The sequence below is a fragment of the Podarcis cretensis genome, assembly GCF_951804945.1.
Source record: "Podarcis cretensis genome assembly, chromosome: 8".
NCBI classification, from domain to species: domain Eukaryota; kingdom Metazoa; phylum Chordata; class Lepidosauria; order Squamata; family Lacertidae; genus Podarcis; species Podarcis cretensis.
The window spans coordinates 29,161,456-29,186,422 of NC_137177.1; the positions used below are offsets into that span (position 1 = coordinate 29,161,456).

At 44.8% G+C, this 24,967-nt stretch overlaps 1 protein-coding gene and 1 long non-coding RNA gene across 4 annotated transcripts in view; one reads left to right on the top strand and one right to left on the bottom strand.

The window, feature by feature from the left end:
• Positions 1-1,808: 1,808 nt before the first annotated feature.
• On the top strand, positions 1,809-12,341 carry LOC307222504. Of its 2 annotated transcripts, none has more exons than XR_013841786.1 (3): positions 1,809-3,395; positions 3,670-4,042; positions 6,328-12,341. It is a non-coding gene; the product is annotated as an uncharacterized lncRNA (long non-coding RNA). The 2 variants fall into 2 exon arrangements; XR_013841787.1 differs by having other exon boundaries at positions 3,670-3,790.
• LDLRAP1 (low density lipoprotein receptor adaptor protein 1) overlaps positions 7,722-24,967 on the bottom strand; it is a 68,158-nt gene continuing 50,912 nt past the window's right edge. For both annotated transcript variants that reach the window (XM_079987792.1, XM_079987793.1), the window contains exons 6-9: positions 24,491-24,568; positions 19,899-20,029; positions 18,615-18,649; positions 7,722-12,716 (exon numbers count right to left, since the gene is read on the bottom strand). In XM_079987792.1, coding sequence (XP_079843918.1) covers positions 12,566-12,716; positions 18,615-18,649; positions 19,899-20,029; positions 24,491-24,568 — 395 coding nt within the window. In that variant the 3' untranslated portion in view covers positions 7,722-12,565. The remainder of the gene's footprint in view (positions 12,717-18,614; positions 18,650-19,898; positions 20,030-24,490; positions 24,569-24,967) is intronic.

Consider the following 24,967-nt stretch of genomic DNA (forward strand, 5'->3'; position numbering starts at 1 on the left):
TTAATGGTGAACAATGGATTAACCACTCAGAAGAGGAGCTAGGACTCACCACAGAGCTAAGCTGAAGGTTCCAACTAGTTCCCACTTAATTATGGAGGTGCAGAAGCACACCTGAAGCAGGTGGAGTTTCTATTACAAACCAGTTGTGTCTCTTAAAGAGACAGGTCACATATACTACACTCCCCACCAGGGTTTCTGGTTCACCCCACCCCACCCCATGGCTACTGAACATGCTCAGCTCTCATTGTACTGTTGTTTTCAAAAAGCGCTTCCCCTCTTAATCCTCCCACCTGCAAATCACGGGGTTCCTCTGAGCACGCTGATTCCTCCCTCTCATTCCTCAGTGGCCGCATTTCCACCCCCAGTGTGGGCACTCACCACCTGCATCTGCTATTGGAGGAAGTGATAATAAGGGCTCAGTTACCACTCATGAGAATAAGCTGTGTTTTCCTGGGACCTGTGCAGGGTTCTGAAGAACGTGGCAATGGTGAAATACTCCACTATCTTTTCTGCACTTGTTGAAGACCTTCCTTCTGGATCCAGCTTTCAAAGCGCAGACCTTTATACTAGTCTGTCTTTTTTCTTACATTGTTTTTACATACAGAATTATTTTTAATTGACTGAATATGGAATTGTTTTCCATTGTATTTACATATGGAATTGTTTTTATTGATGTTTCCGCTGTGAGATATTTTATGGAAAGCAATTCATAAATGGCGTCAATAATAATAATTGCACACAAGACCCTGTCTGTTAGTAACTCTTACTACCTTCCCTGGATCATGGCCAGACCTGATTCCTTGAGACACATGGGGGTCTGGGCTGGACCGATTCTTCTGCACAATGCTTTTCTACGCATTGCAAATGATTTTGGATTGAACTGATGATTACTACACAATTTTTAATGGTGGCATAATCCCTCAAAGATGTATCTACTTCTTTTTCACTGTACCGATATTTTGTGCTGCTGTAACCTCTACATTCAGCCCTAGTTTAAATCTTGGTTTGAGATGTAAACATTTCAGCAAATGTTGTTTTCAACATGCACATTAAAAATAGATGAAATCTGTCTTTATAGGTTCTATTTGTCGACTAAGACTGCAGTCCTAAAGTTGGGGAGGAGGGGGATGTGCCAAAGGCAGATCATCTGCCTCATCCAGCCCCCTGTTGGGCTCCCATCAGTGGGGCAGCAGTGAGAGTAGATCAGCTTTTTTACTCCTAGGGATATAGGACACAACCTTATACAGAGTCAGGCCATTGGCCCATCTAACTTAGTATTGTCTATGCGGACTGAAAGCAGCATTCCAGGCTTTCAAACGGTGATGTTTCCTTCCTAGAGATGCCAGGGATTGAACCTGGGACATTCTGCATGCAAAGCAGATACTCTACCACTGAACTCCACTGAACTACAACTCTTCCCCAACCTTCCTCTGGCCTTGTATTTGCTATTTCCTTCTCCCTTTGGGAACAATGAGAAGGAAATTCACTACGCCACATCCAGGGCTGCTGTAGTTTCCGCCCTGCCTTGGAGGTGTTTCGGAAGACAGTGAAAACTATTTGCCCTGATCTGTCCAGCCATGCCAAGCCCCAGTCCCCCCCCCCCATTTGCTTCCACCAACATCTCAGCTTCAGCAGCAGGGCAAAAGCAACAGAAGATACCAGGGCAGCATGGAAAGGGAATGCAACATGGGATCTCCCACAAGGGTTGCCAGGTCAGGAGCATCCCAGACCCTCAGATTTCAGGGTCCAAACCTTTGACCTCGGGGCAAGCATTATCCTGTCTCCAGTTGGGAAACCATCCTAGGGACTGTAGGGTTGCAGGGTTGTTTGTCCTTCAGAATAATGATACCCCCCTTTCCGTTTTTTAAGACTTTTACCCACACACACATAGAGAGAAACAAACAGGAACAATGAAAGCAGCAACAGAGTAATAAATATAATCCCTTTTAATTTACTGATTTTTGCCTCAGTATCAGCAACTACGTTGTGTTGATGACTTTAATTTCACCTTCACTAATAAATTCTCATTTAATTAAAAAAAAACCTTATACATGTAACTCTTTCCCTGCCTTCTCCAGAAATTGACTGCAACCTAACCCTCCTTACTTGAGAGTGAGCTCCACTGAATTCAATAGGACTTACTTTTGAGTAGACATGGTTGCGACTGTGTTGTTCAATGTGTCATATACAGCATCTCTCATACTCTAACCAGCTATTGATCTGCAGACCTTCTGCATTTTCCCATTTACTTGTCACCTCACTTTGCACTTCTGTGATTAATTAACCCACCAATTCTCATTTCTCAGTTGGCATTGCATCCTTAACGTATCTCAGAATAAATCTTAATGGTCGTAACAGTATAAAGTGAAAGGTAATTGTTCTTAGAAACTCAACAATTTCCTACCAATCTATATAGGTTTCTATACATCCCTATCATAAAATAAAGTCAATTTCTTTAGTTAAGTAGGGCTGCCATATGTCCCAGACATTACTGGGATTTCAAAGGCAGAATCGACGTTCAGGGGGAATTTCCAAAAGGCAGCACTTTGTCCTGGATCTTAGGCAAGTCAACTGAAAAACAATTTGGGGGGTTTCCTGGCAACCCTAATTCAAGTATCCATCCTAGCTAAGATACGGCAGGTAGGAAATAGTTTTGACACAGAGGTGGCAAATGTCCAGCCTGGGGGCCAAATTTGGCCTGGCATGGGTGCCAATTCGGCCCATGAGGCTGTTTCCCCCCAAAACCTTATCCACCTACTGCACACCATATGTGATGTCATGTGTGGGGCAGGTAGATGCACATCTGAATTGGTTGCACAGCAAATCCCTGTAGGAAGCAGGCTGGGACTCCTCACCTATCAGCTGATGAGTGGTGACTTTGACCCCACAGGATTGGCTGTGTGACCGAGTTCCCCATGAAGAGCTTGATCATCAAGCTGATCCCTTCAGAGAGCAGCTTTGAACTCGCCACCCATCAGTAGATAGGCAATGACTTCAAGCCTGCTTGATCAACAGCACTTCATGGAATCACAGAAGCTTATTTGAAAGCCCTGCATGGTGCTTTAAAGTCCCCAAAATATTCTTCAACACCAGGTGATTGACAGATGGGTAACCCCACCTACATGTCAAATCTGGCCTCTGAGAGGTAGAGGCCAGGTCAGGTTTCCCACCCCTCCTATGAGAGACAGAGTTGTCTCAGTGGTGGCCCCTTGTTGATGGAATGTTTACCTCAGAGAGGCCTGCCTAGCAACTGCATTAATGTCCTTTCAGCACCAGGAGAAAATGTTTTGTTCTCCTAGACATTTTTAAAATGTGCTTTTTAAATTACCAGTTTCTGCTGTCTTTTTATGTGTCTTCCACTCCCTGGCATTTTAAAAATTATATGTTACTGCTGGGTATGGTTTTTAACTCCTTTTTATAAATGCTTTTGTGTTGCTCATTGTTCAGTTCAGTTAATTTTATTTTGTTGCAATATTATATAATGCAGCACCTAATAAATTTTGTAAGTGAATAATTAAACGTGACTTACTAGGTTTATAGATGGCCCCGTTCTCACATTTCAAAATCCATATCTGCCTACTCATTTCACTCAACCTCACAACAACCCTGTGAGGTAGTCATATATTAAGCGGTATACAAATGAAATAATCAATTATTCTCTTTTGACAGCTGGGGAACTGAGGTGGAGAGTGAATTGCCAAAGGCCGTGCCAATGAAACTGTGTCTGAACTAGGATTTGAAAAACAAAGTCTCCTCCAGGCAGCATGTTATCTACTGACAATAATTCAAGGTGAAAAAAAATATACTATGCTAAACAGAAAAGATAAGAAAGAAACTTGCATCAGATTAAGATTGCAGCTATTTGCCCTATTTTTATTTTTAATCTAGTGCTGCAGTTGAGTTTTCAAAGCTCTAATTACCTGGATATACTTTACTGCCTTTTACAAACTCTAATTTTTGCACAACCCAATGGAGCAGCTTCTTCAGGAGGAGGAAGATGACCTATTTACATTTCCCCCCTTCATTGAAACGCAGTCTGAAGGTTTGTTTACCTCATTGCATAGCTTGCTTTAACTTCAGTTCTGTTTACACAATCCAAATACAGTGGTACCTCGGGTTACATGCGCTTCAGGTTACATACGCTTCAGGTTACAGACTCCGCTAACCCAGAAACAGTGCTTCAGATTAAGAACTTTGCTTCAGGATGAGAACAGAAATCATGCAGCAGCAGCGCAGCGGCAGCAGGAGGCCCCATTAGCTAAAGTGGTGCTTCAGGTTAAGAACAGTTTCAGGTTAAGAACGGACATCCAGAACGAATTAAGTACTTAACCCGAGGTACCACTGTATAAATTCAGGGGTTCCAAAGAATCTAAAGAGAGGTGGTGGCAGCAGTGGGGACTGTCTTGACAGCAGCAATGTGTTCAGTGGTGCCATTGGGGTAGGGCTTTGGGGACAGAAGACCAGGTCCCCACTTAGAAGCAATAGCAGAAGCCACCCCCGCAAACACAGCAGTGGTGGATTGCAACATTTTGAAGTGGACCTGGAGTAAAACCACTAAGTCCAGAGTCTAAAGTAACCTAACTGTACCACTGGATGTGTTTCTGACATGACTCGTTTCTTGTGCAAAAAGGAAGAAAAAAAACACGTTTAACTCCTAGTGATCGGTTTCTAAGAATTGAGATATGGGTTGGGGGTGGTCTCAAGCCTGCCTGAAAGTTTAACCTGCAAACTCTACCTTCTACTTAACCCCAGGGGTCTAGGAATTAGGTTGGTCCAATGGATTTATTAGATGGTCCACAGGGGTGGGGCAGAACATTATTAGTATTATTACATTGTCCTAGGGCAGGCTACAAGTAAAACAACATTAAAATCAAAACACTATTACACAATATATATATTTTTAAGTTTTAAACAACTTAACATTACAGAAATAAGGTGGATCCTTAAAATATACATCTTGAAAACCAGGATGAACACCTGCATCTTCATATTCCATGAAAACTACAATAAAGGTGCACGTCACACTTGTGTGTGTATTGCGGTGGGGGGGGAGTTCCACAACTTAAGGGCTGCCACAAAGAATGCCCTTTCCTGCCTCCCCCGACCACCCCCAAATTTCATTAGTTTATTACTCCTTCAGATATTAGGAGTGTATCTTATTTCTGTATGCTTGCCAGTGACCCTTTGCATTTGGGTTGTGACATTGTTGACTGTGAGTGGTTTATAGAATTGTAGAGTTGGAAGGGACCATGAGGGTCATCTAGTCCAACCCCTGCAATGCAGGAATCTTTTTGCCCAGCGTAGGGCTCAAACCATTGACCCTGAGATTAAGAGTCTTATGCTCAACCGGCTGAGCTACCTTGTTGTGTGTCTTTATGTATGAGTGGCTGATAGATGTAATGTTTGAGGTTGTGAATGGTTGTTGTGGGTATGTGGAATGGATGGTGAGCAAGATTGGACGAATGATGGTGTGTTATTTGAAAATTTATGTTAAATTTCTCTGTAGTGCTCTCCAATTTATTATTATGTTTATGGATATTTCTATGTATTTTGTTAGGTGAACTATTTGATATGGTTTTGTTGTGCTTATTATGTAAACCGCTTAGAGATCCTTTTGAATAGTAAAGTGGTCAATAAATGGAAATAGTGATGATAATAATAATCAAACAGGCAAGCATGTATTTCTAGGAACCTCCCAATGGGGCAAAATTACACACTTCCTACCCCTGGGGCTCTTTGCCCTCACTAGAGCACTCCCCCTTTCAGCCACAAAGACAAAAAGGGCAACAAAAGGGGGGTGTCCCTCTCAGTGTAACCCCAAAGAGTGCTCTGCAGTGGTTGGATTTAAAAACAATTACAGGAAATGTCATCAGCAACCCACTATTTTACCCTGCTCTTCCTGCATCAGGAGAATTGTCAGGCGACAAACAGTTTTAAGCTGATGATTGTGACGTTTGCTCCCAGTTGGACTTATCAAGTTTTCAACAGATTTTTAAATTGGATATTTTTATCTGTATGGGTTTTTTTAAACCAATTTATTACCTACCCAAGCTTTAGGGATGAGGTGGTGGTAGAGATAAATAGATCAATAATGAAAGGGATTTGCGGAGGGCAAGGCAGAAAGAGATTCTGGATTCCCGAGATTCAACCCAGAAGCTTGAAAAAGGTCACATCAAAATTGAAAGATCAATTTGCTCCATGGCACCTTCATCAGTTATTCATGAGGCCGGGTGGCAGACACTTAGTATTCACAATTTGAGACATATCCTTAGACTGGAACAGCCTATTTAAATAGTAAAATTAACTTTTGGGGAATATTCCACACAGGTACAACACAGACGAAATAGCAGGGCATCTTCGTAAACTTCCGCCTGCTCAGTATTCAACACCCATTTCCAGAGAGTGAAGTCTTTACACTTCAAGTTTACGTTCCATTTCTCCTGAGGTAAAGTGGTTAAAAAAAAAACAAATAAAAAACCTCGTCTGTTTGTCAATAGCCAAAAACTAATAATTTCTTGCTTTTCTTCCTGTTATGTGGCTTAACAATTAAGAGGAAGGGAGGAAGGGAGAATAACGTGCCTCAAAGTAAGTTGAGTATTTGAATTGTGCCATTTGTCAGGGCTATATACAGATACTTCAATGACCAGGCGTGACGGTGACCGATATGCTCCTCAGAACAAGAACACGAAGGCATAAGATGCTCTCTGGGTGTGTGAGTGTCTTGAATCCGAGCAGAAAGGAGGGAACTTTTTAATCCTGAGGGCCACAATCTCTTCTGAGCAGACCTCTGAGGGCCAGCACCAGAGGCAAGAAGAGTAGGTGGAGCATTAGGTGTAAAATTCATCTTTGTAGGGTAGGGTAGTTTCTTCAAACAGCTTCCTCTATTCTCCTTGTAGGCAAGCAGCAAGCGTTTTCCAAGTTCAAGAGCACAATCGAGTCAGGCAGAAACATTCAAGGAGGCTGCAAAATAGGGGTGTTGAGACATGAGGCTTGGGAGGGTGTGTGGTTTGGGGTGAGACCAGAGAGGGGGGGGAGGTCTGGAGGGCTGCATTTGACCCCAGGGCTTGAGGCTCCTCATACAACCCTCCAGTGCATCCGGCTGTTAACCAGAAGGTTGGTGGTTTGAGCCCACCCAGGGACAGCTGTGGGCAGGATTATTGCATTGCAGGGGGCTGGACCTTCAGGGCCCCTTCCAACTCTGCAATTCTGCGATCCGTGAACTACAGATTCCCATTATCAGGCTTTGGTGCCTAGCTGCCTCCTCTTCAACTGCAAATCTGGCAGGCTGAGTTTTATGCCTCGTGCCAGGGGTAGGCAACCTAAGGCCCAGGGGATGGATGCGGCCCAACTGCCTTCTCAATCCAGCCCGCGGACGGTCCAGGAATCAGCGTGTTTTTACATGAGTAGAATGTGTCCTTTTATTTAAAATGCATCTCTGGGTTATTTGTGGAGCATAGGAATTCTTTCATATTTTTATTCAAAATATAGTCCAGCCCACCACATGGTCTGAGGGACGGTGGACTGGCCCACGGCTGAAAAAGGTTGCTGACCCCTGCCTCATGCAGTCCACATGCAGTCAGCTGACTCCAAAAGCCAATCACTGCCCACCAGAGCCTATAAAGCCCTGCTTTTTATGACTATTGTCACCAGCTTTGAATACTTTGAATACTTTTCAGTAGAAGAGTGTGCAATACAATTATCAAAACCAAATAAAAACGGTCTACTGGAAAAAAGGTAGAATTTTTATTTTCTCAACAGCAAATGTACTTTTTACAGCATATGTTTAACTATATACACAGAGGCATTATATTGTTCATGTTCCATACACTTTTTTCCTAGAGATTTCCAAAATAGGTATGTTCTCATAAAAATGAAACTTCTTAGACCATTCTTTCAAGACCTTTGCTATAGCAACAACTGCAGCAAACTCCTGTATATGAAGCCTGGGCAACATAGACAAGGAAATGAGGTGGTAGAGATATGAGGTGATAAAACAGAGTGCATCACATTAGATGGTGGGTGTTGGGAGGGATCACCTTTGTGAATTCTCCTCTGCACTAAGGATGGGGACTATCTGGCCCTCCAGATGTTGAACTATCAACTCTCATCACTCCTAGCCAGCATGTACAATGGTCAGGCATGATGGCAGCTGTAGTCCAGCAATATCAGGAGAGACACCTGCACCCCAATCCTATTCTTCATGAGACTCCATGTGAGTAGAAACAAGGAGTGAGTGGGGCAACAACCCCTCTCCCTGACGTGCTAGATATTTACCTTCAGGAATTATTATTTTGCTTTAATATGGACAGCATTCCAAATTTGAACCCTCACCTGTCCCCTGAAGTGAAACATTCTATTCTACCACCTTATTCTGCTCCATGTAGAAGACAAGTTTCTGTTCATTTCTAGTTAGTTTTGTACAGATGAGGATACCGTCTATATAGATATACATATTTTCAGCAGAGATCTGCAACGGACCTTGCATTGTCAACCCAAATAGAAGAGTTTTTTGTACCTTGTGCTACAAGGCAGGGCATGCTGAGAAGAGATGCCTTTTTGGAGAGATGAAGTAAGTTTCATTAAACACCTTTTCCTCCCAGGGTCAACTTAGTACACAGTTTATAAGAGCCAAGTTTCCAAACTATCTGGTTTCGGAGGTTAATCTATCTGCTGTCTTCTGAATAGTCAGCCTCATTAAAGTTTTACTTTGCCCAGCTGTAGCATTAGCAGTGTTATATATATAAAAAAGATTCTTTGGGAAAAGTGAAATTAGTATTTCAGAAGCCAATTACAAATCTATAAAACAGATTAGTATATTTCCAACAAGGCCACAAACACAGCAAACTGTGCCACAGTGCAGCTATTCAGGATCATTGTTAAACATAATCTCTTAATGACTGTAATCCTGAGTCTCCCATTATTTAGTTTTCTAAATCCAGAGTCTTATGAAATGAGAAATTAGACTGAGAATTTATTTTCTAAGCCTCAGTCAGAGACGCAGGTGGGAAGAAGGAAAGATGTATGTCAGAAATGCACTTATAAACAGCCATTTAACATTAATTTTTTTAAAAAAATAGAAAGCCGAAAGGAATTATTGTTTTCCTTTAATCCAATTTGGCGGCCTTCGATTTAGCGGCTTAAATGGCTGAGAGGGATGCATAGGGGGGACCATGGTAGAACTTACCAAATATTAACAAAAGATGTTTAAGAATAAATATAAGGACCACTGTTGCCTAGTCAACTAGCCAAACCTCAGCATTTGAGTTCTTCCTAGATGGCAAATATACAGAGAAATCTAAGTGAAACTGCTCAGCATCTCCATCAGTGTGATGGATGAGTCTTCAAACATTTTTGCTGCAGCAAAAGAACAAAGGTCAGTTTTAGGAAGAATATCCAACAGCTGCTGTGTGTTTTTGGATGAAGTACTTTCAAAAGGCAAAAGAGAAAGGTTACAGAGCCATACAAACGTGTTCTGACATTTGAAACCATAATTTTGGTTCAAGTTTTTTTTTCCTTTTAAAGTGCAAAGCTATATGTCTTAAGAGAAAGTATGCCTACTCTCTTCTGAAGCTGGCTGAAGAACGAACGAAAGAACCCATTACTGCCCACTGGTAATTCAAAGAGGCGGTTCTTGATCTTTCTCATTTTAACAGCTAACACAATTTCCCTGTTTCCAGTAAGAGCTCAGGAAGAATACAACGAGACAGACCCTGCTTCTGATGGAGCCACCAAAAAGAAAAGCAAACATTGGTCCTTATTTTTTCTCTCTCTTTGCTAAGACCTATTTGAGTGAGAAAAGGAGTGCAATTATAGGCTGCCCTTTGGAAAGGGTAAAAAAAAGCACATCGGATTCAAATTATTGTTCAGGCATGGTGTAGTTCATCACCACAAAGGATCAATACCATGCTGCTTTCCAAAGAATATCACCTGTTACAATCTCTCTTTCCCAACCACCTGTGAATCTTCCTTCCCTCACAACCTTTCCCAGTTGTTGGGGAGGGTGCATGCAAAGGCCAGCTCCACACCATACATTTAACAAACATTTATAGCACTTCAGCAGTCATGGAACCTGAAGTCTACCCCTCATAGAACTACAATTCCCAGCATTCTTTGGGGGAAGCGCTTTAAATGTGTAGTGTGGATGTGGCCAAAAACTGTTCCAGGTATGTATGTATGTATGTATGTATGCATGCTAACCTTTATTGACCCAAGTGCCACATTCATCCCTGGTGACCTTCTGGGGGCCACAAACCAGCAGTGAGCGTGGGCAAAAGTTGGTGTGGATGCATCTTTGTCTGTCTGTCTGTCTGTCTGTCTGCCTGTCTGTCTGTCTGTCAGTCACGCATACACACTAGCTCTCACACATGCAAACAGGCACTCACTCCTGTTTGAGATGATGCATACAGATCAGGTGAAGGAATGGGTTATCACCCACCCTAGCTCATCAAAACACTGATTGATGTGGACGGGGTGATTTACATCCCCCTCAGGGCACTGGGCTGAGCAGTCTACTTTATTTTTTTCTTCTTGCCAAAATCAATGGGGTCTGGGATGAGGAAAGGGGGAAGAAAAAATGTGCTTGGGCAGCCACATCAGATTTTAAAACAACCTTGTACATAAGGACAGAAAAGTGACTAGCCTAATGAATTTTCCAGCAGATGAGGTACAGATACTGCATCCTGTCTCTGGTAGCTCAGTTGGTCTCTGTGATTAGCCTCCACGGAATTCATTTTTGCCTGTGGCAATTAGGCAAGTGGTTAAATACAAGGCTGATTAAAAAATGTACAGCCTGCTTTCTTTCCTGCTTAACAACAGGGCTCCAAAGCAGTTTACAATCAATAAAATAAGCAATAAAGTATTATTCTTTTAAAAAGGCATTGGCAGTGATCAACTTTCCAAGAACAGAAAGTGGTGGGCACGTGTTTTAACACCTGCTCTCCAAACCACTTCCCAACACATTGAAAAGAGGTAAGTCAGGGAAAAGGCAAAATGAGAAGTCTTCTTCCCAACATTAGCTTTCTATATATATGGAGTTTGTTACCCCCACCAAATGGTGAACATCCACTCATGTGATCCATGCATGTGCAGCTTGAAGTGCAGGAACAGAGTTAAGACTTCCACTGCTATTTGGATACATGAAGCTTAAGATTGGGTAGAAACCACCCGGGGCTGAAATTGCCCCTCTCCCTGCATGTCTATATGAACATTTTCCAATGGGCTCAACTCATATCAAGCTACAAAGAGGGTCATGAACCATTGGTGCCCCATTCTGACACATGTTTGGACCAGTTCCACAGGAATTTCAGGGTGGTGCAAACAGACTCCTCATGAGACATGTTCAGATGTCAATTTCCTGTATTCCTGGCTTGAAGCACGTGGCTGTCATTTCTCAGGGGGAAAGAATGTTATATTCCACCTCCACCTCCCAGAATTGTCTACATGGAAAGCCAGCCCTGTGTGTCACACTGTGCACACTACTCCAGTCTCACTATGGTGTCCCAACAGGGACAGGAGGTCCTATCCTGCTAAGTCGAGATACAATGAAACCAGGCTGGTGGCTACCTGGAGGTGGAAGTTGCTATCAGCGGTGTGGCCCCTGCTGTGTGGGAAACAAGAGAAGAGGCAGAGCATGCCTCTCCAAGCATTTACACATGTCCCTGCCCCATGTGGCTCATTACTTCCTTTCTCCGCAGCATCTGAAAAGGGCCTAGGCATCAAACAGGTTTGATTTCATGGATCAGTAGGGCAGTTTCAATAGTTCTGGTCCACAGATTAGGCAGCTGCTTCAGCTTGTGTGCCATTAGTATCAAAACAACCCTACTGATGCTTATTAAAAGCATCTAGCTAGGCTCTGTCCACTCAGCTGCTGTGGGTTGGCACCAACATGCCTGTGGGAGGAGCCAGCAGGTCCTAGAGAAAAGGGCTAGAGGGCCACAGCGTACCATTTCCCCACCTAATGCAGCATCACGTAACCCATAGTAACCTTCCCTGCTTGAACCAGCCAGAAAGCCAACTCCGCCTCGCTGTATCTACCTCAGAGCAACCTCCTTCCTTGTTGGGCTGCTTCTCTTCTAGAAAAAGTAACTCAGATCACTTTGATGTTGCACCGCCGGCACCCACCTCACAAGACACAGCTGATGCTATCACAGTTTACTACGAGTATTCCAATGGGAAAAGCAGTCTAATACTGTAATGTTAAGTTAGACAATGTCACTTAATTTCCATAATATATGTAAACTGAAGGGGTTCTTGAATAAATATGCTCAGGAGTATCTCATCATTTACATAAAAAGCAAAGAATTTTTTTTAAAAAAAAGAAATATATTTATACATATATTTATTTTTATATATAAAGATTATTAAAGTATCTAAAGCTTTGGTCTAAAGAGTTATATGGTGACATTATAGCATCCATCTGGATCAGATGTTTGCCTCACCCACCCTTCTTAAGGAAAACCCTCCGGTTAAAAAAAATCACTCAGAATGCAGTGCATCAAGTTCTCAGTGGTTATGTACTGTAACTTGAAAAGCTGGTCAGGAGAAAAGGAAAGAGAGAGAGAAGACGTCAGAACCCAAAGAGGTGGTCGTCTTTCCCCGCCACTGTAGAGGAATCTACTTTGTCCCAGTCAACAGGAGAGAGGATTTCGGCGCTTTGGATATCTTGTGCAGTCAAGCCAATGTCGAGGTCTTGGGGGTTAGTTCGAGATTGTGCCAGTCTGAAAGAGGAAGAAGAAGAAACCCTGTGAAGGGACCTGGAGAGAGTTGTGTATGCAGGACCACCACCAGAAACAGCACCATGGGAGGCGGGGAGTGAGAGAAGTGTCAACAGGTTTGGTAAAGGAGGTGGACCACTTCTGACTAAAGTGAGGGTTACTTCTGAATGTCCCTCTCCTCCCCAGGGTAGGGAGTAGGCAACCCTGAAAGCAGAAAGCCAGCTCTTCAGGGAGAAAGGTTCTAATGCAGGCATTTGCATGCTGGTCCTCCTGATATCCTATTGATGCGGAGTGCTTCAATACAGAGCAGAATTCCAAAAACATGAGTCCTCCCTCTCCAGTATAAAGTGGTGTAGTCTTTTCTGTCATTTATTACATTAATATCCTGCCTTTCCTCCAGGGTGCTCAAAGTGGCATGTATGGTTCTGCCCCGTAGTCCCATTTTAGTCTTACAACAGCTCTGTGGGGCAGGTTAGGCTTTGATCGTGCAACAATGATTTATAGCAATTTTATCGAAGCCCTTTTTCCTCCCCCCCCCAGCTAGTGCATAGAGGGTCACTGTTTGCTACAAAGCTATTATTGTCACTCAAAAGAAACCGAACTATTTCTGCTGCCGTGTACCTGCTTGTTGGTGTGAACAAAGGTTCAGAAAGTGATCTGTTTAGTCTCTATGTAAGGGGTTAGAAGGCTAATGGAAAATGAGTGATGTCTTCCACCTGAGGTTGATCAGAAATACAAAGTTTGTCTGCATATGGAACCTTGTTGTAGCAATGCATCCAAGAATGAGTGGGCATCGCTTGGAAATGCAGTTCAATAAAGGCATTTCTTAAGGAAACTGGTGAGAGTTTGGTCAGATAACTAGCTCTAAAATGCTCTGTTCTCAAGAGTGGATACCAAAGGGAAAATCTGGTGTTGGCTGCAGGTCCCTTCTGGATTCTACCCAGAAGAACCAACTTATGGACTTCTCTGCCACAAAATGTGGTGATGATGACAGGTAACGGGAACCTCTGTGTTTGGAAGGAACCATGGGGGGAGCCTGCTGCTATCTAAGCTGGTGTGCTTCCCAGACCTGGTTGTAGCCGGGGGGGGGGGGGGGCAGGGAGGGGCAGCTGCCCCCCATCAGTAAAAATCAATAAAAATATATGGTTGAACCCCCCCCCACAAAAGGCCTGCCCAACTAACAAAAGGCCTGCCATCCCCCAACAAAAATCCTGGCTACACCCATGTTCCCAGAAGCATCTAACTGGCAGTGGTAGAAAGCAGGATGGATCTTTTGCAGTATGCCTCTAAATACCAGTTTCTGCCAAGTCCAAGACAGAAGAGGTGCTGATGCATTTGCAGGCATCCCAGGGCGATCTGGTTGGACATTTGGATGCTGTTGAATGCAATGAGCCATGTCTGTCTCTCTCTGTGTGTATGCACAGTTCCAAAACTCACAAATTACCCTATTTATTTAAAATTCACACGGGTGGGTGGGTGTGTTCTTTGAATTCCCAAATAATGCCAGGCACTCCCTGCTAGTCTATACCCCCCACACAGACCACTCACTCTAGCAGGAACTTGACACATCATTAGCTGAGGCCACATCTCACAGGCAAAAGGCCACACTGACCAACAGCAGCAGCAGCAAATATATATATATACGAAGTGCCACATTGGAAAGTCTCAATTTGCCTCCCTGCGGGGCGATTTGTATGGACAGGCCGCCACAACGTCTCTCCAGCACTGTCTGCATTAAATTCCAGTTGCTCATGGCAGCACTCGATGTTTCTGGAGATGCGATCAGGAATCTTAACTCCTCAGGACAGCAGCACAGTGGCAAAGGGATTGGAAATGGCAGCAGCAATCCCAATTGTTCAGCGTCTGCTGGCATCACCAGAAATTTCAGGGCAAGGGAGATTTCACACACACACACACACACGAAGTTCTACTTGCATATCCATTAGGATTACTTTATTGCAGCACTGTTCTGTTAACCTTCTCATGCAGACACTGAGTATGTGGGAAGCAGAAAGACTGGTTGCAGACTGGGTCAGATAGACTGTTGCACTTAGGATGCTGCAGTTTAGGGGCTCCACTTAAAATCCCCCTCCCTTTTGCAGGCTGCTGTTAGCTATGGAGAAGGCAATAAGCAGGTGTTGCTATTAGCAGGCTTCTATCACAGAAATGGTACAGGGAAGAGTTATCCCTGGCACTACAACCTGATCTAAACTAGAGGAACCTGTGGCTGCTTTTAAGCCCTGTTCTCCAAAGTGGGGAGATTCGAATGTCCCATGCAAGCATGAGCAAATCCAATGATTAAGGTTTTTGTTTCTCGTTTTTCCAGGCTTCAGTTCACATTTTCAAATCAGTTTGCCTCCCCCCTCCCCGCCCCCCAAAAAGGCCTCATAAAAATTATCTGCGTATCAGGGCACCTTTCTCCTAATGCACAGATGTTTTGCTATGCAATTTCCCCTAATATACATAGAATTGTAAATACAACTTTCCTGATATAATGCATTTTTGTATGTTATCTTCACCAACCTATTAATTTTGGAGCACACTTTACCTTGCAGAACTGCTGGTCAATGTGGACAATACTGAGGTACAGTGGTGCCCCGCAAGACGAATGCCTCGCAAGACGAAAAACTCGCTAGACGAAAGAGTTTTCCATTTTTTGAGGTGCTTCGCAAGACGAATTTCCCTATGGGCTTGCTTTGCAAGACGAAATGTCTTGCAAGTTCTTGCGAGTTTGTTTCCTTTTTCTTAAAGCCGCTAAGCCGCTAATAGCCGCTAAGCCGTTAATAGCCGCTAAGCCGCTAATAGCCATGCTTCGCAAGACGAAAAAACCGCAAGACGAAGAGACACACGGAACGGATTAATTTCGTCCTGCGAGGCACCACTGCAGATGCACAATTGGCTTAGTATAAAGTCTGCTTCCTATGTTCCTGGTTTATGCATTTTCTGTACACATTACTTAGCTGAAGAACAGAATTGCAAAATTTTGAGAAATGAGAATTTTGGTTTCTGTATGGTTTCTGAAAGTGCCAAGCAGGCAGGCTTGCCTTTAAATGTGAACTGAATTGAATTTCTACCCCTTGGCTGTTATGAAGATGGAGGTGGGTGGGTAGAGGAGAAGGAGCAGGAGACAGCAAGCTCCCCACAGAGCCATGCATATAAGGAGAGGAAAGAACCACTCCCTGCTCCTAGGGATCAGTATTTCAGGCTACACTCAGGGCAGAAGACAGCACAACTCAGATTCAATAGAAGCCACAGCATATCACCATACACCCTTTACAATTAAATCATTATTATTTTTTTAAATGTCGGAAAATTCTGAGACGTTTTAGCATCTAGTGAATTTCTGTCTGCTCTTTGAGCCTGGGAGATTTTTTTGGGGGGGAGGGGTTTGCTCTCCCACAAGGGTTGGGGAACCTCTTCCAGCCAGAGGGCTGCATTTTTTCACTCGGAGCAACCTTCTAGGGGCTGTAAGCCAGGGCGGGCAGAGGCAAAAAGTGGAAGGAGCAAGAAATGCAACTCTTGCCTTTGTACAGCAGGCTACATTTCAGCCCTGCAAAAGTCAGAGGCTTCTACAACCCCCCCCCTCTCCATCTAAACAAAAAGAGGCATTCTCACTGTCCACATCCCCTCCAGACAAGAAGCTGTGTGAGTGAGGGGTATGGACTGAGGAGAGGGAATTTTGTCTAGGGTGGAGGTGTGACTTGGGGAGGCTCCCAAGGGCCAGGTAGAGAGGCCTGGAGGGCCACATTTGCCCCCTCCCACAGGCCGGAGGGTCTTGTCCCCCCGCCAATAACTTGTTCTGTTTGGATTCATCTTCTGTGCCCCTCTCAAGTTGCACCACAGATGAGAACCAGCACCATCAGGCAACCAGGGCTGTCTCTTTTTCCGCAGAGAACATTGTACACTGACAACCTTGCCCAAATGTGTTTGTAAAAATGACAAACATGTACATTTCATTACTTCTGCATTCGTAAAGCTCCGAGTTCAATGCTTCATCTTAAAAATAATAATAAATACTTTGCGCTGTTTCAGCCTTAATGGTGGTCAGCTGCTTGCAGTGCTGCATTTAAATGAGGCTTTACATTTTAAGGGTTGCATTAATGGTGCATTGTGGTTTTTAATGAACCTGATCCCTTATATTTCGGACCTTAGCTCTTGAGTACAACGCAAAACTTAATGTTTAGGGTTTTGTATCAAGGAGGATAAAGCTGTCAGCAGCTCCTACCTCCACTTTCGGAGGCAGCAATGCTTCTGAATACCAGTTGTTGGGGATCAGAAGCGGGGAGAGAACTGTTGTGCTCATGCCCTCCTTGTGTGTTTCCCACAGGCATCTGGCTGGCCTCTCTGAGAACAAGATGCTAGACTAGAATGAGTTTTTGGCTTCATCCAGCAGCCAGCCTCCAATTACATACTTGTTTTTTTTATTAGGCACCTAATTTTTAAGGCGCTTGGTTGTTACTGCTGTTGTTTTGCTGCGTGGCACCAGGTTGCCCTGCTTCCCTATGTCACGAGGAGAATCTCTGCACATCACTCCACATTCAGAAATGACACCCGGGAAGTTCTAAGAAGTGCTTTTAACATCACTTGAGAAAACACCCTGCCGATGTGGCCATGCATACGGAACACAGAGCCAGAGGAAGCTGCCATACACTGAGCCACGTCAGGGACCGCCAAACATTTTAGGCCTGTGGTCATATTTGGAATTTTGAGCAAGTGCTGTGGTCACTTCTCCCTTTGCCACCAGATCACACACACCATGTCTGAGAGGCAAAGAGAGACAGACAGAGAGACAGACAGAGAGAGAGAGAGAGAGAGAGAGAGAAAGCATGTACACATACAGACACACTCACACTGTTTTCTCAAGGTATCTGGCTAAAAGCTGGATCCAACAGAATTCATCAGTCTTGGACAAGACATAGAGCTGGAAGAGGAAGTGAGTAAGAGTGTCCCTCTTCCAACTTTTTCCATCAGCTCTATGTACTTTTCAAGGGAGAAAAATGTAGCCACTCTTACCACCTCATGACCAAATGAGCAGTGAGAGGGAGGCTCAGAGGTTTGTGGAGAAGACACCAAGGGTGCCATTTTGATAATCCCACTCCAGACAATTTACAGGAATGATTTTGGAGCAGCCGCTGAGGACCTCTAGAGGGTGGGCAAGGGGCACCAGAAGACGTGGTAGCTAGCAGTCCCTGCATCCCATCCTTTAAGAAACCAGCCAGGGGGCCAAATTCCTCCTCCTCCTCCATTTCTGGGGGTGCAAAAATCACCTATCAGACTATGAAGTGTCTCACGTTTATGTGTCTGGTGATGCACTGCCGCTATTGCAGTGAAATAAAAACATGGAAGAAACTTCTTGTTCTCCTACCGCAGCACAAAGGCGGGCAATATTTTTTGCCCTTCCTCCTTGCCTCGCCCTCACCCTGGACGTGGGTCGCGTAAAATGTTGTGATTTCTAATGTGGCTACTGTGGTAAAGTGATTCTTTTTTTGGTGGGAGGAAGTGCTGATAGAGCTCCTTGCCAAGTGTGCAGAGGTACCCCTCTGCCTGCAGGTCGGGATCTGAAATACTGCGCCTTCAATTTGCTGCCTCTGCTCATGCATACGGCAAACATCTTCTAGCCAGGGCTACATCATTTAGGGAGTTTAATTCCCCACCTTATGCACAAATTAGCTCCTGCCCTAAGAAGTTATCAAAATATTTGACTTATCCAGGCGGCTGCAAATCCCATCGTTCAATTAGGCAAACAGAGCACCTCTGAAAGGGTCAGAGCACAGCAGACAATTTCGATTAGAAACATTAAAATGATTTTTTTTTTTTTTTAAAGAGCAGTCACTAATCAAGTCTGTTTCCTGGGCAGTCCCCTGGTGGAAAGACACTCGTGAAACAAATTAAGAAAATTACCTTGAAAAAGCTTCATCCAGTCCGTCGTCCATTGCCTTTGTTATAAAGAGAAGGGGGAGGAAAATTAGACCAATCTGAAATGACAGTTACCCAGCTCCCAGCTAGCATGCAAGCATTACAGGGTGGGTTTTGCATTTTCTTTGCAATTTCTTAAAAAAAGAAGAAGTGTGTGTATAAGGGGGATGACGACAATGACTACAGAAAGCAGTAGTTTGAAAAATGTTCTGAGGGACCAGGGGGTGCCTTGGAGACTTAGTCCAGTCTGTTCTATCTGGAATGGTTTCACTTGTTCTTATATCTCTTTATATATCTGTATACTGTTGTAACCCTCCATGGATCATTATGAAGAGTAGGTAAGAAATCTTTTATGAATGAAATAAAATGACCAAAATCAGGGGATCCTCGGTGGGAAGTTTTTGTTATTTTTTGTTAAATTTGTATACCTCCCTTCATCTGAAGCTGCTGCCTATCAGCGTGGACCAGTGATGGGCCAACCTTTTGAAGTTGGGGACTGTGTTCCCTCAAAGAAAAGTGGTCAGGGGTTGCAGTCCCATGGGGGGCAGTGTCACAGTTGGCTATGGGTGGGGCCAAAGCCAGAAGTGCAAAGAAAGACCCCCTTTTCTCCCTCCCACCCCCCTGCCCTCTCTCTCTGCCCTTCTTCGTCCATTTATCCTTTATCTCATACACAGACACCACGAGCTTCATCTATGCACACATACCTCATTCATCCAGTTCATTCTTTCTTTCATACATGCCATTCATTCTTCCATCCATTCTTCATCTTCTCTTTCTCCACATGCAAACATACACCCTATTTATCCCAGGACTAGTGCCCCCTGCCAATGTCCCTTGCTTATCTATCACTCTGTTTCCCCTGCATCTTTGTGTTACATCGCCGCCAGGAGAAAGATAAATGCCACCAGGCAGATGTCATATTAACTATGCTCATTATGAGAATGAGCAACGGGCTCTCACACTCCTTTCCTCCTCCTCCTCCAGCACCCTGACAAGGATGGGCAGGGAAGATTCTGATTAATCATAGCTTGTCAGGTCTTCTGACCCAAGAAACTGTGGCTTTACATGATGTACAGTATAGTTTGATGGCTTGTGAAATTGCTTGTTTCAACAAACCACAGTTAACATGTACCACAGTTTAGGGCTTTGTCTGAACCTTAAACTGCAGTTAATCTAAACTGCAAGCCAAAGCTTCCTCACTCCTCCTCACAGTTAGCACTTGAATTCTGCCTCCTGCACATTTGTAATATGCACGCACGGCACACTTACCCACATGACGTTGTTGTTTTCTGATGAATGTGGCCCAAAGATGCTTCTGTCTGACTGCGTGGAGTTTGCATTGACAGTCAAGGGAGTTTTAGCAACATTCTCTAGGTCTAACAGGTTCCCTGTGGTGACTGCTGCAGGTTGACAGAAATGACAGGGGGAATTAAAGAAGATGAGGCGTAGGAGAGAGAAGGTTTGTAAGCAGGGTTGGAGAACCTTTGGGCCTCCAGGTGTTGGTGGACTCCAACTCCCACCAGCCCCAGCCAGCATGGCCAATGGTCAGGGATGGTGGAATTTGTAGTCCAGTAAGAATGGGAGGGCCAAAGGTTCTCCACAGCTAATTTAGAGGATTCCTCTCCACCAAGTATGGCCTCTAATAGAGACATCCTCTTGGATTCATCGGTCGGTCTTTAGAAAATTTATATACCACTTGATTATGGGGCTATTGGGGAGAGATTGTTTGGAACCATCTAGGGGCAACATGTTCTACCTGCTGCATCCCAGCAGCTTTATAAGGAGGAGCTGCCACCAAGCTGTTTGGGCCCTCTGACTGCCCTTTTAGCACAGACATGTACGTATTTGGTTTTTTAATAGCTTTTGTCCCTGAGTGGTTTAACAATTAATCCCTCTTCCTTGGGAACTCAGGGAATTGAAGTTATGTGAGGGGAACAAGGGTCTCCTAACAACTCTCAGCACCTTAACAAACTACAATTCCCAGGATGCTTTGGGGGAAGCCACGACTATTAAAGTAATCTGACAGTGCTTTAAATGTATGGTGTGGAAGTGGCCTGTTTGTGTGTTTTGGAGGGAACAGACTGAGCATGGCTTGTCACTGGAGAGAGATACAGGCACTCTGCAAATGGTCAGAGATAACTCTGTTACTACTACTTCACAAGCTCTAGGAAGCAGTATTAAAACCAGGCTCTGAGATGGAGTCCTAATGGCCTACGGCATGATATTTATTTCATCCTCTTCAGCCAGAAAAGCATCATCCTCCACTCCCACTGCAGAGCAACCACATTGATCCCATTTTATACTCTGCCCCGAGCACAACACAGTACCCCTTTCCAGTCTATCCTGCTTCGATTTAAGATCCTTCAGCTTTTCCAATGAATGAAAATTCCTGCAGGACCTTTTAGGAAAACACATCTTTGCATTCTACTAGCAGTATGTCCTACTTTTCTGTTTTCTCTCTCTTTCAAATAAGCATATATTTGAATTGCAGAAATCCTTTACGATGCACAGGAGTTGGGAGTTTTTGGAGACAGGCTGCAGGGCACCAATTCATCTGCGGGCTCCTCCATGAGGAGTCAAGCTGAGGGGGAGATGTCAGCTGGCAGATTTTGGGTGCCATTAAGGATGGCAGAGTGAGAAAGAGGCAGATGTGTCTCGCCTGTGACGTGACTCACTAGGAAAGTTCTTCTGTGCTAGCTTAATCTTGGTGTGAGGTGCACACAACAGGAACATAAGGAAAGCCTGCTGGGTCAGACCAAAAGCCCATCTAGTCCAGCATCCTGTTTGTTATGGTGACCAACCAGACTCTGATGGGAAGCCCAGAAGCAGGAGCTGAGCACAACAGCAACTTGCCCTGCTTGTGAGTTCCTTGCATTAACAGGCATATTGTAACAGGCAGAACATAGCCATTGATAGGATTCACGGAGGATATGGCTCTTTCAAAGCCACCCAAGTTGATGACCATCACTTGAATTCCATAGTTTATCTATGTGCTGCATGAAGGTAAGGAGAAAAGTCTTTGGGCTCATTCGCAGTTCCATTTGTCCCTGGAAAAACCTGTGGTATAGCACTGTATTGGAGCAAATGGCAATGGGTTTTCCGTGGATTGCTCTTTGTTCCGATTTACCGCTAAAGAGTGGGTTTTCTGGGGGGAAAGTAAAGCAAAACTGCTCGGATCTGTGCCTTAAAAGCATGGGGCAAATGGAAAAATGTTTGGACCTGTGTTTTCTAAGCATGTGACAAGTGGAATGGAGGGGGCAGCCCTTTGCCTGGCACATAAAAAACCAAACTGGGTGCCAGGAGTGCCTCCAAGGTGAAATCATTCCACAAGAGGGGGCCACCACTGAAAAGGCCCAATCATGTGTTGCTGCCCTCCCAACCTCCCATGGAGGGGGCACACAAAGAAGGGCCTCACAGAGAAGCATCACGTCTCAAGTGACTTAACGTGTGGACTACCTGTTGATTCATACCACCTTAGTCACCAAAATACCTAGAGCAGTCATGTACAGCAGGAATGGGGAAGCTTCCAGGGGCCACATGGCAATGGTGGGCAAGGCCAAAGGCCAAATAAATGTGAATGTTACCTTTGCACAGAAGGCAAGTTTCTTCACACTGCCACATCCTATCTCTGTCCTCCATGCAGGTATGCCAAGAACATTATCAGTGTTCGAGGACAAATTCCATCCAGGCAAAAACAGTAAAAAAAGGTTGCAAAGTCAGGCTGGTTTAGGGTGCAGCTTGGGAGGGTGTGTCCCCCAAGGGCCAGACAGAGAGGCACGGGGGGCCGCATTCAGTCCCCAGGCCTGAGCTTCCCCCATCCCTGATCTATTGCCTCCACTGAGTGGCTCTCCAGGGTTTTAGACAGGGAATCTTGCTGGGGACTGCTGCTGGCGTGGTGTAGTGGGAGACCAGGGTTCAAATCCCCACTCAGCCATGGCACTCACTGGATGACTTTGGGCCAGCCACAGTCTCTCAGCCTAACCTACCTCACAGGGTTGTTGTGTGGATAAAAATGGAGAGGAAGAGAACCACACACACCACCTCAAGCTCCTTGGAGGAAAGGTGGGGTATAAATGTAATGATAAATTAATAAAATAAGCTGGGGGGTGGCCTTTGGCATGCAGAGCAAGCGGCAGAGCTACAGCCCTTCCTTCAGAACCTCAGGAGGCACCTGTAGCCGAAGCTTCAGCAACATCCGTATCTGTCAAGAGGCAGATTAACTACTTTGAAATCAGCTGAAAGACCCACAAAAAAGCCCAAACTCCAGATTCAAAGATATTGGACAAAGCCAAAGCAGAGGTCAGATTTAAAGATTCTGGGCACGGAAAGTTTATCCAGCCCTTCAGAGCCAGCCATTTCGTCGACTTATATCTGTGCTACCCTGAGAGGCATTTTTGGAATGGAGTGGATGTTAAAGAGGATTTCTTCCCTATCAAATATACATGCGGATCAATATGACGCAGCCGCTTTGGACGGGAGCCCCTTTTATGGATGACTTCCTCAGTGCCACTTTGCAGCATCTCACCCGCCAGGAGGGGAAGAAGACAGGCTGTCCCCTCTTTGCCTCCCCCCTTCCCTGCCCCGCCAGTTCATTTGAGGCTATTTGTGCCATGCAAGCTTTAGAAGATAGCCTTTGCCACCAGACAATTGCAAGGAGGATATAGCTTAAAAACAATACTCGGAAGGCATGACCCCATTTTTGCAAGCTGCACAATCCAGACCGCTAAGAGTTTTAATGGGTCCCTGGGAGCGGTTTTCAGAAAGCTGCTTGCAGGAGTGTGGAGGGCTGCCTCCCTCCCTCCCTCCCTCCCTCCCCCTTCCTTTCGCCTCCCTGAGGAATAACAGGCACGTAGGATGCATGATGGAGGAGTCGCAGAGGTCAAAAGGACTGCTAAGTCCTTGATGGATTTCAATCAGGGGGTCAGTGACATCTGTATACATGACATGCACCTGAATCTGAGTGTCTCCAGGAGAGGAGGAAGGATTTTCAGTTACTAGAGACCACTGACAACCAGAGATGGAACTGTACCCACCCACACCCTCTCTTTAGTTTCTGCAAGACTTGTATGATGAACGTTTGTGTATGTGTGCAAGAGAGGGCCCTTAAGAAAGGAACAGTTCATAACTGTCTCTATCTTCAGTGTTTGGACTGTGAGTGCTGTTCCTTATGCTGCTAAAAAGGTACCACCCAGGCATCAGGAGGTTTTAGCAGGCTTGGAGAAATCTCAATGTTTCCAGAATTTAATAATAATAATAATAATAATAATAATAATAATAATAATTTATTTATATCCCGCCCTCCCCAGCTGAAGCCGGGCTCAGAGCGGCTAACAACAATAAAAGTAACACAACATTTTAAAATCAATTCATTTAAAAAAGAAAAAAGGGGGGGAACCTTTGAGTGGGTGGGGAGGGCTGTTGGCAGTGAAGAGCCCAATTTGGACTGAGTGACAAAAGGGGAGGGAGCAGAAAACGCTATTAGCAGGATAGGAGAGCTGAAAATAATGCCAATATATTTCAAATCTGGCAACCAATGCGCCACTTTGGTTTCAAATAGTACATGGGCTGACAAGTCTAAAAAGCCCAGGACACAATTTTTCACAGCCCTCTAGCAACTATGGTGGCTCGTTTACCAGAAGCAATGTATCTAGTGTTAACTCTGGAAGTGTATCCTCAGTTCTGACCAAACTAAGCCTAGGACCTTCTGAATGCAGAGCAGATGCCGTATCTCAGCAGCTGAAGACCCTGGCGAGAGGCTGCAGGTACTGGGCAAGACAGACCAGTGGGCTGGCATGGCACACAAGGCAGGCAATTTCACCCCACATTTCCTTTGAACAGAAACTGTTTCTTTAGTCACTTACTTCCTTTTGATGAGGCAGAACTATCCAAACTTGGACTGCTGGTACTTTCTCCTTCCGAGATGGCCTTTTCCCGCTTTTCTGTGGTGGGGACACAAGACAGACAAATACACCGTTTAGACTTCCGGGTTGGCGCCATCGCCGAATGGCGGACTCCCTCCGAGCTCCGGAGGGAGTCTGCTCGGCAGGGGCTGGGTTCTACCGCGCCGGCGACGCGGGGACCCTCAAAAACCATGGGCGCTGAAACCCATGGGCATGGTGACTCGGCAGGCACCATTTGCGCCCCCCCGACCACGCGAAGGAGCCTTTTTAAAGGCTGCGGAGCGGGTGACGGGGGTGGTGGTGCTGTGAGTCCTCCGCTTCCCCTGCCGAGCGAAGCCGCATGCCATTTGGCGGAGAGCGCTGACTTCTTCCATTGAAAATCTGGACTTAAAAGAATAACCCGTGAGTAATTGGAACTTGGATTAAAAAGGGGAATAA